Here is a 14,699-nt window from a genome sequence, read left to right as displayed (position 1 = left end):
TACTGTTTAGTGACTGTGAATTATTAGATGATGTCGCTTACCTTTAAAGTAGGGAGACCATACTTCTGGTTTGCCCAGCAGAATCCTAGTTTATACCTGTTAGTTGGTGTCCTTTTTAGTAACACCCCTTTCACTTTTAGAAGTGTCCTGGTTTGTAAATTATATGACATTCGACCTTAAAGCTATGAGCTACTGCGTATATTTTGAATCTTTAGATTTTTAGATTGTTTTAAAGATGAGGCCAATTTTTTTTTTCCTTGGTCAGTGGATAAGAGAAAGTATAAAGCTAATGGTACTTTGCCTTCCAGCCTTCCAGCCAGAGAACCGAATAAATGTTCCAGCTTTAGATACAGTTGTCACTCCAGATGATGTCAGATACTTTACAAATGAGACTGATGACATTGCTAATTTAGAAGCAAGTGTGCTTGAAAATCCGTCTCATGTACAACTTTGGCTCAAACTTGCGTACAAGTACTTGAATCAAAATGAGGGGTAGGTCCACTTCTAATCTTTGTGTCATCTGTTACACATTTATATTGTTATATTTGAAGTTTGTTTCACCTGTGGTAATCATGTTTCCATCATGGTATCAATGAAGTCTTTGTTTTTAACAAAGCCAAAAGCACTTTATTGTTTAAAAGCTATTAGAAAAAGTTTAAGATTAGATCTTGACTTGTGTGCATGGCTCAGTGGTTTGGGTAATAAATTAGCCCCAGTTTTTAACTCTAGTAGGCTCTTATTTCAAAGTAAGATTAGTTAAAACAGTAAATTCTGAGTGGTATAAAATAAAGATTAATTATTGATTTTTCTTTTTAAAAGGCAGGTAGTGATAGTATCTTTTTTTTTTTTTAATATTTATTTATTCTTAGAGGGAGAAAGAGAAAGAGTGCACGCATGTGCGAGCGCACCTGGGAGAGGAGCAGAGGGAGAGGGAGAGAGAGTCCCAGGCAGACTCTGAGCTGAGCACAGAGCTCTGCATAGGCCTTGATCTCACGACACCAAGATCATGACCTGAACTGAAACCAAGAGTCAGCCACTCAACCAGCTGTGCCACCCAGGCGCCCCCAGTAGTGATAGTCTCTTAAAATTATAAAATCACAATAGAACAACTTAAATATTATGTTAATTTTTATTTAGACATTTAAAGCTTATATAGGAACATCTAAATTCTGATGAATTGACTTTTTTTCTCTGTGGCTGGTGTTATATTATGTGTCTTCAAATAAGGTAAATAGTAATTTTTTCACTAACCTGTTGCATTTTCCAACTCCTACTCTTTGATAGTATTAGCAGGAATAATCTTTCATTACTAGGAATAGCCTTTTATTACTGTAATCTGAATATCTGTCTTAAAACTTGGTATAAAAGCTTTTTTAGTAAGGCAGCATTACGGAATGCTAATATATCACACATACCTAAATATGGTGTTTATTTAACTTGCCTTGTGTGTCATTTCCATGTTAATGGGGTAAGTTACAGTGTTTTCTTTTCTGACTCATACTGAATGAAGGCCAAAAGAACTGTACATTATTTTATGAATAGGATCATGAGAGACAATTATCTTCTTCAAGAGATAGCAAGCTTTTGACCGTTGTAAAGAACTGTTATATTGAAAGCTTTGATATTTTGTGCTGGCACTAGCTGGCCTTCAGGGGGAATTGTTTAACTTTTCCCATTCCCAGACGAGTGTAACTCATAAAGCTATTGCTGAATATGGACATAAATTACATTTGAAGTTGATAATCTAGGGCTTTTACAACATTGTGTTTTTATCTGGTAAATGCTCACTGAATATCAATTTAGAAAGGACTTGTTAGGTCTATGGGAAATCAGGACCTTTTTTGGACTGATGGGGTTTAAAATCCTAATCTCCTTCTCTTCGTCATAGGCGATTCTGCCTTCTCAGTAGGTTCTAGTAGAAAATGGACTCATTAGATCATCCTGATTGAAGAGTATTTTGAAGCATAAAAAAAAAATGTTCTTGTGTTTTCTTTTAATCGCGTTTTCTTTTAATCGCGTAGGCTATGTTCAGAGTCCTTGGATTCTGCTTTAAATGTTCTGGCTCGAGCTTTGGAAAACAACAAAGACAATCCAGAAATTTGGTGCCATTACCTCAGATTGTTCTCAAAAAGAGGAACCAGGGAAGAAGTGCAGGAAATGTGTGAAACAGCTGTTGAATATGCTCCCGATTATCAAAGTTTTTGGACTGTGAGTAGAAAAGATAACGTAGTTCTGTGTGTGTGTGTATGTTTATAATTCTTTGGATCATCTTAAGTATTGATATGTAGCTTAAGTCATATACACTATCTGCACGTAGATAAAATAACTTTTCATTGTCCCATAACCTCAAAACCACTCCTGGGTCAGGTTAAATTTAGAATAAACAAGAAGAAAATATTTAGTGAAGAAGTAAACTTTCTTGTTGTTAAGTAAGGAAAAGGATATAAACATTTTAAAACATTTTACACTACCTACTCCTAGGCAGTTTTAGTTTGGACAAAAGTTAAGTGAATTTATTTTTTGCAAAGCACCTGAAAAAAAAAGGTTTTTAAAAAATTTATGTTTATGTAACATTTTCATGAATGTCAAGAAACATTTTATTATTATCTGTTCTCATTACTTATGAAAATAATATTAATCTGTAATTCATACTAATAATTGAACTTTGCCAAGATACAAAGATTTGGTGAAAAAATGGTTTCTTCTTCATTTTCTGAGACAATGGGATGTTTCCTACCCATGCTTAAACTTAAAATTACAATTAATCCCCTTGTAAAATAAATATTCATTAATATTTGAATTTTTGCCAGCTTAACAAACCATAAGGTTTAGCTAATCTTTTACTGTCAGATCTGTCATTTACTTGTTAACTGAAATTCAGAACATCTGGATATGGATAACATGGTATCCCTTATTGAATGAACTTGCCACTCTCTTACTCTCCTAACTCAGATACTGAAGTGAAAGATGCTTGATTTTTGACCTGGAGCCTTATGCCAAAGTTACTGTTACTGATCATTGTAAGATTTTATAGGGTATAATGTTTTTCCTTAAAGTTGTTTGGTCTTTAAGGGACCTCTTAATTCCTTAGGCCCTTTTGTTTTGCCACATATATCTAATATGAATGCTATTCTCAAAACTTGTATAGGGGCATATGCCTAAGCAATGCAGATTGTATGTGACCATAAACCTGAACTTCCGAAAATCTTTCGTGGTCTACTGCCATTTCTTTGTTGATTCAAGGAAAGGAGAGATGAAATTGCTTCAGGGTTATCCTAAGAGTACATCTGTATTACATTAGTTTTCATTTGAGTCCATTTTCCAACTTGTAGAAAGGGAAATGTAGGTTATAGTACTGGAAGATGGGGTTTGTTGTTCTTTTAAGTGAGCTCTGCACCCAACTGGGGTTTGAACTCATGACCCTAAGATCAAGAGTTGCATGCTGTACTGACTGAGCCAGACAGTCGCCCCAGGAAAATGGGTTTATACATATTTATAATCATCCTTTTTGCAGGAATTGAAGATTTAATAAAACATTTAATGAAATGTAGAAATCTGTAGCTTTACAGTTTATTTTTGTGAAATATAATTATATGAAACCTCTTTGGGCAGTTTCTGCACCTAGAAAGCACCTTTGAAGAAAAGGATTATGTATGTGAAAGAATGGTGGAGTTTCTGATGGGAGCAGCCAAGCAGGAAACATCAGATATTCTGTCCTTTCAGCTCTTAGAGGCTCTCTTGTTTAGAGTTCAGCTCCACATATTTACTGGAAGATGCCAGAGTGCACTTGCAGTTTTACAGGTAAACATTTATTATAGCATTTAATTACACTTTATAGAGAATTTTTAAAGGTCTGAAACATTATAGGTTAGCATTGTTTAATAAGAACACAGACTTTACATTTGAATCCTTGTTTTGCCACTTACTAGTAAGTTGGATCAGTTTATGACTATTTCTTCATTTGCTTAGTGGGGATAATGGGTTTTTAAGAGTGTTTATGAGGTTTAAATGAAAATAATGTGTGTTAAGTACCCACCAGAATAAACTTCAATATTCACACAATAAGGGGAAAAAAAATAGTCCATACTGAAAATCTCCTCTATGGGTATGGTGGGTTTTTATCTTACTAGATTTTGAATGTCAGGACACTTAAAATGTACAAATAAGTTGAATCTTTTTTCATAAATTGTATCATAAACCTTAGTATAGTAAAAATTAGTCTGACACTGACATCTTGAGTTTTTTTCATTTAAAAAATGGTGATTATCAGTATTTTGACTTCGGTGTTTAAGAACCATTCCAGAGAAGCATGACATTCGTATTCTTCTTTGCCTTTACATTTGAATCTTACGAGGAATAGGAGTCATTATTTTTAAAAACAGAGATTATTTTTTCGTTTTTACCTAGAATGCTTTGAAATCAGCTAATAGTGGAATAGTAGCTGAATACCTTAAAACAAGTGATCGATGTTTGGCATGGCTGGCCTACATACATCTTATTGAATTCAGCGTTCTCCCTTCAAAATTTTATGATCCATCTAATGCCAATCCTTCAAGAATTGTTAACACGGAACCATTTGTAATGCCATGGCAAGCAGTTCAAGATGTAAAGACTAATCCTGACATGTTGTTAGCAGTTTTTGAAGGTAAGGATAAATGTTTATAAGTTATTTAGAATATCAACTTACGGGGCGCCTTAGGTGGCTCAGTCGTTAAGCATCTGCCTTCGGCTCAGGGCATGATCCCAGAGTCCTGGGATCCAGCCCCGCATCGGGCTCCTTCGCTGGGAGCCTGCTTCTTCCTTTCCCACTCCCCCTGCTTGTGTTCCCTCTCTCGCTGGCTGTCTCTCTGTCAAATGAATAAATAAAATCTAAGAGAAAAAAAAAAACCATCAACTTACCCCTTATTATGAGTCTTCATAATTAATTGGAACAAATTTGTATGTATATATTGCAAATTGTAGTTTCACACTTTATTATATAAATGCTTAGAAGATTAGAGATTGGAAAGAAAAGACGATTAGGGATTGAATCACGTAAGATAGACATTTGGCATATATGAAAGCCAGGAACTGTGCTATATTACATAATTTTTCTGTTTATGGCAAAAGATACCAGCTAAATATGTAGATAATAGAGATTATATAGGTTTAATGAGTTGATTGAATTAGAGAACCAGGTAGTTTTTTTAAAGTAGTCCATCAAGGTGGAAATTAAAAGATTATATCTTATCTTTTCAAGCAACTGGAAAACAGTAAGGTATAAAGCCTATTTCCTTTTAGTAGGAAGCATATAGCCTAGTCAGAAGATAAAATCTATACATTTGATATAATTATTAAATGTATGAGGCCATGTAACTATATTGGTATGTAGTCTAAATTCTGTGCTTACAGAAGAGACAAAGATCTGTGATTTATAGAATTATATTGTATAGGTCATAAACCCAAAGGAAAGATTATTGTAGGTTGACATGATGAAGGAATTCTTCGTAGAAGAATCAGGACTCAGAGCTGGACTTTGAAGCTTGACTGTGATGTGACATAGTTGGCTTGCTCAAAGATGGACACTTGTCTTACTTATCTCTGTATTTGCCAAGGACCTATATTGTCTGGCAGCATACTGAGTGCTTAGTAAATATTTATTGAATAAACCAGCAAAGAAAGGAAGGAAAAGAAGGCTATTCCCATTAGGGAAGCTAAATAAAAAGCAACATAGAAATTGGTGCAATGGATTTGAAGGGAGATTAGGAGAAGGGAGAGTCCTTATCAAAGTGAGAGTTTATGCTGTAGAATAGTAAGAATGAAGCTTGGTAAGTAGAATAATACCAGATTTTCAAGAATTTTGTGAGTGTGGTAGACTTGATGACAGTGATTCTTGAAGAAAGGAAGAATGTGCTGAAGAGGAATGATCCCAGAGGTATGAAAACAACCAGAAGCTGATGGCCAGAAGTGAAGCACAAAAAAAGTAACCTGGGAAAGAGGGACAATTTATTGGAGACATTTGAAGTTATCACACAGAGATGTGGGGGACTGATTAAATGTCAGGGAAGAAGAGAAGAAATTGTCAAAGATGATTTCAGGGTTTTGAGACTGGGGAAAAGAAAGTGTATGGGTAGGAAACAGGTAAATTTGAGAGGACTGATTTTGGTAGTAGGAGTAGTATTTGTGAATGGTAGGTAATTGATCATTCAAGTGAAAATGCTTGTTGGCAGAAGGAAATAAGGAATTGGACCTAAAGTGGATGATTATGGATAGAGAAATGATTTGAAAGTTATTAACATAGGAGTTATTGTATTATAAAGTGCTTTACAGTTTTTAATGTGTTTTTTTTTTTTTTAAAGATTTTATTTATTTATTTGACAGAGATAGAGATAGCCAGTGAGAGGGGGGAACACAAGAAGGGGGAGTGGGAGAGGAAGAAGCAGGCTCACAGCAGAGGAGCCTGATGTGGGGCTCGATCCCACAACGCCGGGATCACGCCCTGAGCTGAAGGCAGACGCCTAACCGCTGTGCCACCCAGGCGCCCCTTTAATGTGTTTTTGCAATAAATTATTCCATAATTGAAGCAGTGAGATATTTTCTCTGAGGAAGTGGATATTTAAGAGTATAGCAGTAAGGAGTTAAAGAGAAGAGAGTCAATGAATGAGACCAAGAGGACACATAAATGAAGAAGAACATTATCAAATGCTAATCAAATAAAACAAATGGAGAGATTGGCTTTTAGGTTTATTTAGATGATTTTTATAAGTGAACTTCAGAAGTGCAGTTTCAGAATGACATTCACTTTTAAACTCTAAGTCTGGGAAATCTTGCTACCTACCACTGAGCAAGGAGGAAATGGTGACAGCTGTGCAAAGTGAAGCAGTGACCCACTCTCTGAGATGTAGAGTGGGGGCTCTGCGGGGGGGGAGGGGTGTTTTGAAGGAGTAAAGATCTAGTTTAGAGGGAGACATTTAAATGGCTATAGAACAGAGAGCAGGGCCTCTTGAATTGGGTCAAAGGAAGATGAAAAGAGAATTCATTCTTTGATATATTTTTTTTTCCGAGATCAGTTTTAAGGTACTTAGGTAAATGCAGAGACACTTTTTAAGTGAAAGTGTTGATATATGTGAGAGCTCATATTGAATGGTTTTATTACCAGGAATGTGAAGGTAAGAAATTGAGTTTTAGGGAGTTTGGAGATACTTGAAAATACCCCCTTTGGGTAATAAGCCAGGAGTTCAGTAAAGACAGTAAGATGATGGTCAAGCAAAAGGGTAGGCCACCATGTTTCATTGGTCTCTCAGAGTTTAAATAACATAGTCAAATCATTTTATGTTTGATTTCTGTTGCTGTGATGTTTTTGGATAGATGCGGTGAAAGCTTGCACAGATGAGAGCCTTGCTGTTGAGGACAGAGTAGAGGTCTGTGTTCCACTTTACACAAACATGATTGCTCTGCACCAGCTTCTAGAGAGGTAAAATGTAATTGACAAGCAGTTAACCTTGCGTTAAACATTGATTTTTTTTTCCATGTGTTTAGACATGTTTTTTTCATATTAAGGTATGAGGCTGCAGTGGAGCTTTGTAAATGTTTATTGGAAACATGTCCCATGAACTGCCAATTGTTGGAAGCCCTTGTTGCTTTATATTTGCAAACAAATCAGCACGACAAAGCCAGGGCAGTGTGGCTTAGCGCATTTGAAAAAAATCCTCAGAATGCAGAGGTTTTTTATCATACGTGCAAATTCTTCATCTTGCAGGTAAAAAAAAAATAAAAAGCCTCTTAATTCTTAAACATTTTTTTGTGTTTAACATTTTCATATTTATTCTTTACGATGTCTCAGGCATCAACCTCTCCAGGAAACTTTTCCTAGTCTTTTTCCCTTTGGAGAATGTGTTAGGTATTCCTTCTCTCTTTGCTAGAAATACTCTGTGCATAGTTCTAGCGTTGCATTTATTATATTGCTTTGTAGTTTTGTTTCTAGCTGCTTTATATACTATAAGAACTTTGTGAGGGCCAGGACTATGTCTTAATCAGATTTAGAGCCCCCAGCACACCTAGCACCAGGGCTAAACATGTAATAGAAGCTTATTAGACATTTAGTGGATGTTGTATATTGGGTGTTAAGCTATTTAATGGTTGGTTGGATTTAATTGGAGATCAATGAATGTAGAAGTTATCTCTACCCCCATCTATTCAAGAAACTTAATCTAATCAGGAGGGGCGGTTAAGGGCTTTTTCCTCCTTTGAAAGATTTAATTAAACATTGTAAGTCTAATATGTATCTTTCCTCTCTTTTTTTGAAATAGAATCAAGGAGATAATCTTCTTCCATTTTTGCGGAAGTTTATTGCATCCTTCTTTAAACCTGGATTTGAGAAGTACAGTAACTTGGATCTGTTTCGGTAAGTTTTGAACTCTTGATTTTATAGAAGAAAGGGACAGTATAGTTTATTGGAAAGATTACAGATTTTTTTGTGGGTTGATTACATTTTAGACTGATGTAAAAAAAAGTACTGGAACACTGTTCAGAACTGTTAAGAGGGCAATAGAACTGAATCAAAACAGAAAAAATGTAATATGCTTTGCATTCTTTGGGTTAAAGACACTAACAAAGGCAGGCTTATATTAACATCATGGTGACTCATTCTGCTTTTAATTCATTGTTATTAATTTTAGTACTTAATACTATAGCAGTGAGTTATCTGAGACAATCTTAAGTGAGTTTGAAAAAAGGAGTTTTAATTTATTTGATTGGTGATCTCAAATGGATGTAAATAATATACCTTTTACTTTTTTTTAAGCCTAAAGAGAACCACTCTAGCCTCTGAAATACAGAGTGAGAAGTTTTCAAGCAGTCTTTTCTCAGGCATCTTCTCAGTAACTTATGTAAAGCTCTGTATTTACTGCCTTTGCTTGCTTGGTTGTGAGTTCTTACTCTAACAAGAGAACAACAATAAAAGGCCACAGGAAATCGTAAAGAATTATTTGGCGGGGAGGCTTCTTTTCCCTTCTTTCTCCCCATCTCTCTGTAGGCATCAGCAAACTTTTTCACTTAAGGGCCAGATAGCAAATCTTTCAGGCTTGCAAACCGTATGGTCTATCACTGTGTGTCACCTATGCTGTTTTAGGAAGAAAGTAGACAGAGACAACATATAAATGAATGAGCATGGCTGTATTCTAGTAAAACCTTATTTACAAAAATAGGTGTAGTCTGCTGATTCCAAGTAAAACTGCATCAAAAGGAAAATACTTTGTCATCACATACTCTGTGTTCGGAAGAACTGAGAAAAGGAAGGCCCTGGGGCACCTAGGTGGCTCAGTCAGTTAAGCGTCTGCCTTTGGCTCAGGTCATGATCCTGGAGTCTCAGGATTGAGCCCACAACGCATGGGGTTTCCTGCTCAGTGGGGAGTCTGCCTCTCCCTCTTTGTCTGCTCCTCCCCCTCACTTGTGCTTGCTCTCTTGCTCACTTGCTCATTCTCTCCCTCAATAAATAAGTAAATAAAATCTTTAAAAAAAAAAAAAGTGAAGGCCTAAGCTGAATATCTCCTAAAAATTTTTATTGTAGAAAACAGTACAGATAACATTTTGGTTTTATACATGCAAGTCTAATGCTTAGAAATATTTTTCTTTATTTAGGTGCTCCCTGTGCTGACCCCACAGTGTAGCAGTGTTACATAAAAACATATTTTTAAAAAAGTAACTCACATTTTGTTAATTTGGTGATCGAGCCATCTACCCTAGAATTTTTGTGAACATTCCAGTTTTAGTTGAGATTTGACAAGGTGGGGGTCCCTATTCTTTCCTAGACTTGAGTCTTTCTGTCTGTCCTTTACGATAACCAGTTTATTTATTTATTTATTTTTAAAGATTTTATTTATTTATTCGACAGAGATAGAGACAGCCAGCGAGAGAGGGAATACAAGCAGGGGGAGTGGGAGAGGAAGAAGCAGGCTCATAGCAGAGGAGCCTGATGTGGGGCTCGATTCCAGAACACCGGGATCACGCCCTGAGCTGAAGGCAGACGCTTAACCGCTGTGCCACCCAGGCGCCCCTACGATATCCAGTTTATTGACGTAGTGATTTTAGTACTGTTTCTGAAATTCTTTCTGCTTTGTTACAACTAGATTAATACCATAGTTAATTACAAAAGAATAATTTAAAATACAAATTAATGGGGAAGAATTAAACCATTCTCTAAGGAACTTAGAGATTATTCAGCTTCCTCATGCTGACTTTGTCCCTGTTTAAATTAGAGTGCTTTAATGTCTCAAACTTGGGCACAGGACAGATCGAAAGCTGACCTTTTTACAGACTTGCTGGATCTGATCTTCCCTTGGGCATGGAGGTAATTGGTTTAGCTTGAAAGATGCTGCTGCCAGTTTCTACTGTGGTAACTAATCAAAGATCTTCAGATCTTCTTGATGTCAGCTTAATGAAGCAGACTAAATAACTGTCAATAAAAATTTGGAAATGGGCTGCCTCTAGATAATCTTCTCATTGTTTACTAAGTCACCTTGCTTTATTAAATTTTTCATGGGAATAGCCATAATTCACAGTACACTGAGTTACAAGAAAAGAATACCTTGTGCTTAGTTTATTTAAGTAACACTGAAGACCTTATTTACACAGAGTGTGCATTTTCAGTTAATTTAGGAAATATATTTTGAGTCAGTTATTAGAAGAATGGCAGTAGGTGGGAGAGTTTTTAGCATTTTCATACTTATTGATATTGATACAAATTTTTTAAATTTATAAATATAGCCAAAGTTTATTAATAGGGTAAGTCAGTGCTCTTACTAGGTTCAAAAAAAATTTTTTTTTTACTTCATGAGTAGAAACTGTAAAGCAAGATGCTTAGAATATTGTATGTATTATAATATTTACCTAGAGTTGGATTCTATCTTTTCCCTTTTTATGTAACATTTATTATAAAGACGGGGCATGTGGGTGGCTCAGTCGGTAGAGCGTCCAGTTCTTGATTTTGGCTTAGGTCAAAATCTCAGTGTCGTGAGATCGAGTCCTGCATCCGGCTCCGTGCCCAGTGTAGAGTCTGCTTCTCTCCCTCTTCCTCTGTTGCTCTTCCTCCCCCCCTTGCATTCTCTCTCTCTCTCTCAAATAAATAAATCTTAAAAAAAAAACCTAGATAAGGTAATTTTCATGCATTTTAAGTCCATTTGAAGATTGGTAGGTAGCCACAAAAGTTAACTTGGGAATTTTATTCATTTTACTGAAGTTAGCCTAGGGATGGAGTCTTACATAGATTAGATTTGAAGTCATCTTTTAGGTCAGTTTTCAGTTGACAAATCTAGTATCTTTAGAAGTTAAGTGATTAACTAATGGTAATATAGTTAGTTATGGCCAAGTTCGCAGGATGGTAATAACCTGACTTCTAGATGTCGCGCTTCTTCCTTCCTTTGCTTACGGTTCGTCCTGCCCTCTGCCACCATACAACTTCTCTAATCCATTAAAACCTAGTTCCTTGAAATAATTTTTAAATCCAAGAGATCAGTGAATTTCCTTTAAAAACATTGTTCTTGCAGATGTTGGTAAATGTTGTACACACAAATTCAGATATATTGGGGAGAAACCTAAATTAGTGAGAGTCAAATAGATTTCTTTACTGATTGACTTCATACAGCCGTTTAATATCCTATTAAATATCCTACTGTGGCTTTTAAAGAGAGGGCTGTAATTTTCAGTATTCCCCAGTCTTATTTGATCATGGACCTCTTTTGACAAGTGCCTTATGGACCAGTATGTTATAGAATATACTTTGATATCATTAATAAAATGAAACCTATAATGGTATATATGTGTATGTATGTAAATGAGAAAGATTGTTTTCAGATGTCTAGTTTTGTAACTCTTAAAAGAACTTTTTTTTTTTTTTACAAGAAAGTATAGATTTTTGTGGGCAAATTTTAGAGACATGATAATCCCATTTGTTCTGTTTTTAATTAGATTTAATTAGATGATTATGGGGTTTGTTTAATTTGGAGGGTAAAATAAATTCATTTTTGAAGAGGGGTTACTCATGTAGGTTATAAAAGAATAGACTGTGTGATGCAAGGATGAGACCAAAGTCTCAAGACTCAAAATATTTCAAAGACATTTAAGTTGAAGCAGAGGTGTTTTTGTTTTATTCTGGTTTGTTTTTGTTTTTCTTAAGTATTAGTAATCCATGTGTGCATAGGCGTAATTTCAAACAGAGGTTTTGTATTTTTGTGGGTTTTTTTCAGGTATCTTTTAAATATACCAGGACCACTTGACATTCCAGCCCGTTTATGTAAAGGGAATTTTGATGATGAGATGTTTAACTACCAAGTTCCTTATTTGTGGCTGATATACTGGTGAGACATTATCTACTGTGGAGAGATATACTGCATATTAGACTTGCATTTGTTACTTATTACTGAATTACACCGTATTAAAATGAATTTGATGTTCAAATCATTGAAGTAAAATTAAAGGGATGCTAAGCTTTATACATTATTAAAGAAGAAACCTCAAAAGGATTCCATTGTAATAATATCTGTAATGTTTAAAATAATACTTTGTCATTCCTTTACCTAATTGAATTGAGCTGTAGACATACAATGTTTTCCTTCATTTTTTAAACAGCCTTTGTCATCCTCTTCAATCAAGTATTAAAGAGACAGTGGAGGCATATGAGGCAGCATTAGGGGTGGCCATGAGATCTGATATAGTGCAGAAGATTTGGATGGAGTAAGTTTAGTTCCTGTTAATAAGAATGGGATTTGGAATAAAAGGATATGGTGGGGAAAGGGGTGATCATCTTGTTGAGTGAGAGAAACACTGTCTTACCGTAATTATTCTAAATTACAATATTTTTCTTTTGGCAGTTATCTTGTCTTTGCCAATAATAGAGCTGCTGGATCCAGAAACAAAGTCCAAGAATTCAAATTTTTTACTGATTTAGTGAATAGATGTTTGGTTACAGTCCCTGCCCGATACCCCATTCCTTTTAGCAGTGCTGATTACTGGTCCAACTATGAATTTCATAATAGGGTAAGAATTTAAAACTTTTTTTTTCTTTAGATAGTTGTACAAAAGAAGGGGACTTAAAAAATGACAGCAAAACTCTTCTTTTATATATCAAGAGAGCTTTTTCTTAGGACCACTTTCATAGCATTTACTGTTATTCTTGACTATGTTTCCTACTTATGACTTAAATCTAGGGACAGAACCCTTTAAGTTAAAATGTGCATATTGATTGTTATAGTTAAGAAAATTTAACATTGAAGTAAAATGGAAGAAATGTTAAGACATATTAAAGATGAAAGACCAAAAGAAGTAATTATAATAATATCTGTAATGTTTTGCTTGATTATTTGGAACTTTTACTCAATGAAAATTCCATAATATACAGTGTAGCTACTTTTTTTGGTAAATATTTTGTCAAGTGAATATTAGCTATACATAGGGCATAAGAAAGCTGAAATTGCATGCTGTTTAAAATCTTAATAGTAGAATATGACTAGTGGTATATTTATAAGGTTATTTTCTTATAGGAAAGGAAGCACAGGTCTGGTTTAGTTTATTTTCAGAGTCTCCTTTCATTCAGTGCAATGTAGGCTAAAAGCTCCTATTAATGCTCCATGTAGACTAAAACATATATGTATTTTATTTTATTTTATTTTATTTTTTATTTTTATTTTTTTTAATTTTTTTAATTTATTTTATTTTTTATTTTTTTTATTTTATTTTATTTTATTTTTTGGTGGGATGGTTTTGTTGCTAATCGGGATAACCAATTATTATGCTTTGTACTTCTATGCCATTCTTTATCCCAGGATCTCAAACCACTTTATGGACATTAAGTCATTTACACACGGGCATTCCATGAGCAAGATGTGGCAGGTATTATTAGTCCTATGACTTGCCCAGCTATACAGCAAGTAAAGGTAGACTCAGGAATGTAAACCCGGACTCCTGGCTTCTTGTCAGTTTTCTCAGTCCATGGCTGTCATCACTAGATCATATTTCCTAATTCATATTTGGAAAGTCACTAATATAATTAATGGTAGGAACTATAACTCACAGCATCATATGTTGTTATAATTTATACATTCATGTCTTAAAGACCATTTTGGTTTTCTCATTAAAATACATAGGTAATTGGATTTCACATTTTGTTGCATTCATTGTCCCCCCCTCAACCTTTGCAGGTTATTTTCTTTTATTTGAGCTGTGTTCCAAAGACTCAGCATTCCAAAACCTTGGAACGGTTTTGCTCAATTATGCCAACTAATTCTGGACTTGCACTGAGGTAAGAAAAAAAAATTATTTTTGGTCTCAGCCTAATAGTATATAGCTCTTCATATAAAATTATTCTTAAAAAATTTGATAAGAGTTGTCTGTTCTTTTGCATTTTCTCATTGATATATACTACTTTAATTTCAGAGTTGTTAAACAATACACAGCTATTCATGTAAAAGTCAGTATAAAAATCTGGTCACTTCAGAAAACTACAGATTATAAATAAGGGGCATATAATTCAGTTAAAGTTCATCTGCATTCCCTAAGCACACACCATCTGTCCTTAACACATATGTTATAAGGAGTAAGCATGTTTTACATAGCAAAGGAATATTACTTAAAAAGGTTTATAAAGTGTTAATGGAGATTGCAGCCAACTATATATATTTTGGTTACTGTGACTTGTTTTCATGTAGGTCATTCGCTCTCAAGTTATT

At 34.8% G+C, this 14,699-nt stretch overlaps 1 protein-coding gene across 1 annotated transcript in view; it reads left to right on the top strand.

Moving 5' to 3' along the window:
* The window catches only part of ZFC3H1 (zinc finger C3H1-type containing), a 50,925-nt gene that overhangs the window by 32,703 nt on the left and 3,523 nt on the right, over positions 1–14,699 (top strand). The window contains exons 21-31 of the mRNA XM_002915611.4: positions 309–492; positions 2,022–2,208; positions 3,613–3,801; positions 4,408–4,645; positions 7,348–7,453; positions 7,540–7,738; positions 8,289–8,383; positions 12,222–12,332; positions 12,604–12,708; positions 12,846–13,011; positions 14,172–14,272. Coding sequence (XP_002915657.1) covers positions 309–492; positions 2,022–2,208; positions 3,613–3,801; positions 4,408–4,645; positions 7,348–7,453; positions 7,540–7,738; positions 8,289–8,383; positions 12,222–12,332; positions 12,604–12,708; positions 12,846–13,011; positions 14,172–14,272 — 1,681 coding nt within the window. The remainder of the gene's footprint in view (positions 1–308; positions 493–2,021; positions 2,209–3,612; positions 3,802–4,407; positions 4,646–7,347; positions 7,454–7,539; positions 7,739–8,288; positions 8,384–12,221; positions 12,333–12,603; positions 12,709–12,845; positions 13,012–14,171; positions 14,273–14,699) is intronic.

The sequence above is a fragment of the Ailuropoda melanoleuca genome, chromosome 15, assembly GCF_002007445.2.
Source record: "Ailuropoda melanoleuca isolate Jingjing chromosome 15, ASM200744v2, whole genome shotgun sequence".
NCBI classification, from domain to species: domain Eukaryota; kingdom Metazoa; phylum Chordata; class Mammalia; order Carnivora; family Ursidae; genus Ailuropoda; species Ailuropoda melanoleuca.
This window is presented reverse-complemented; position numbering and strand designations above follow the sequence as displayed.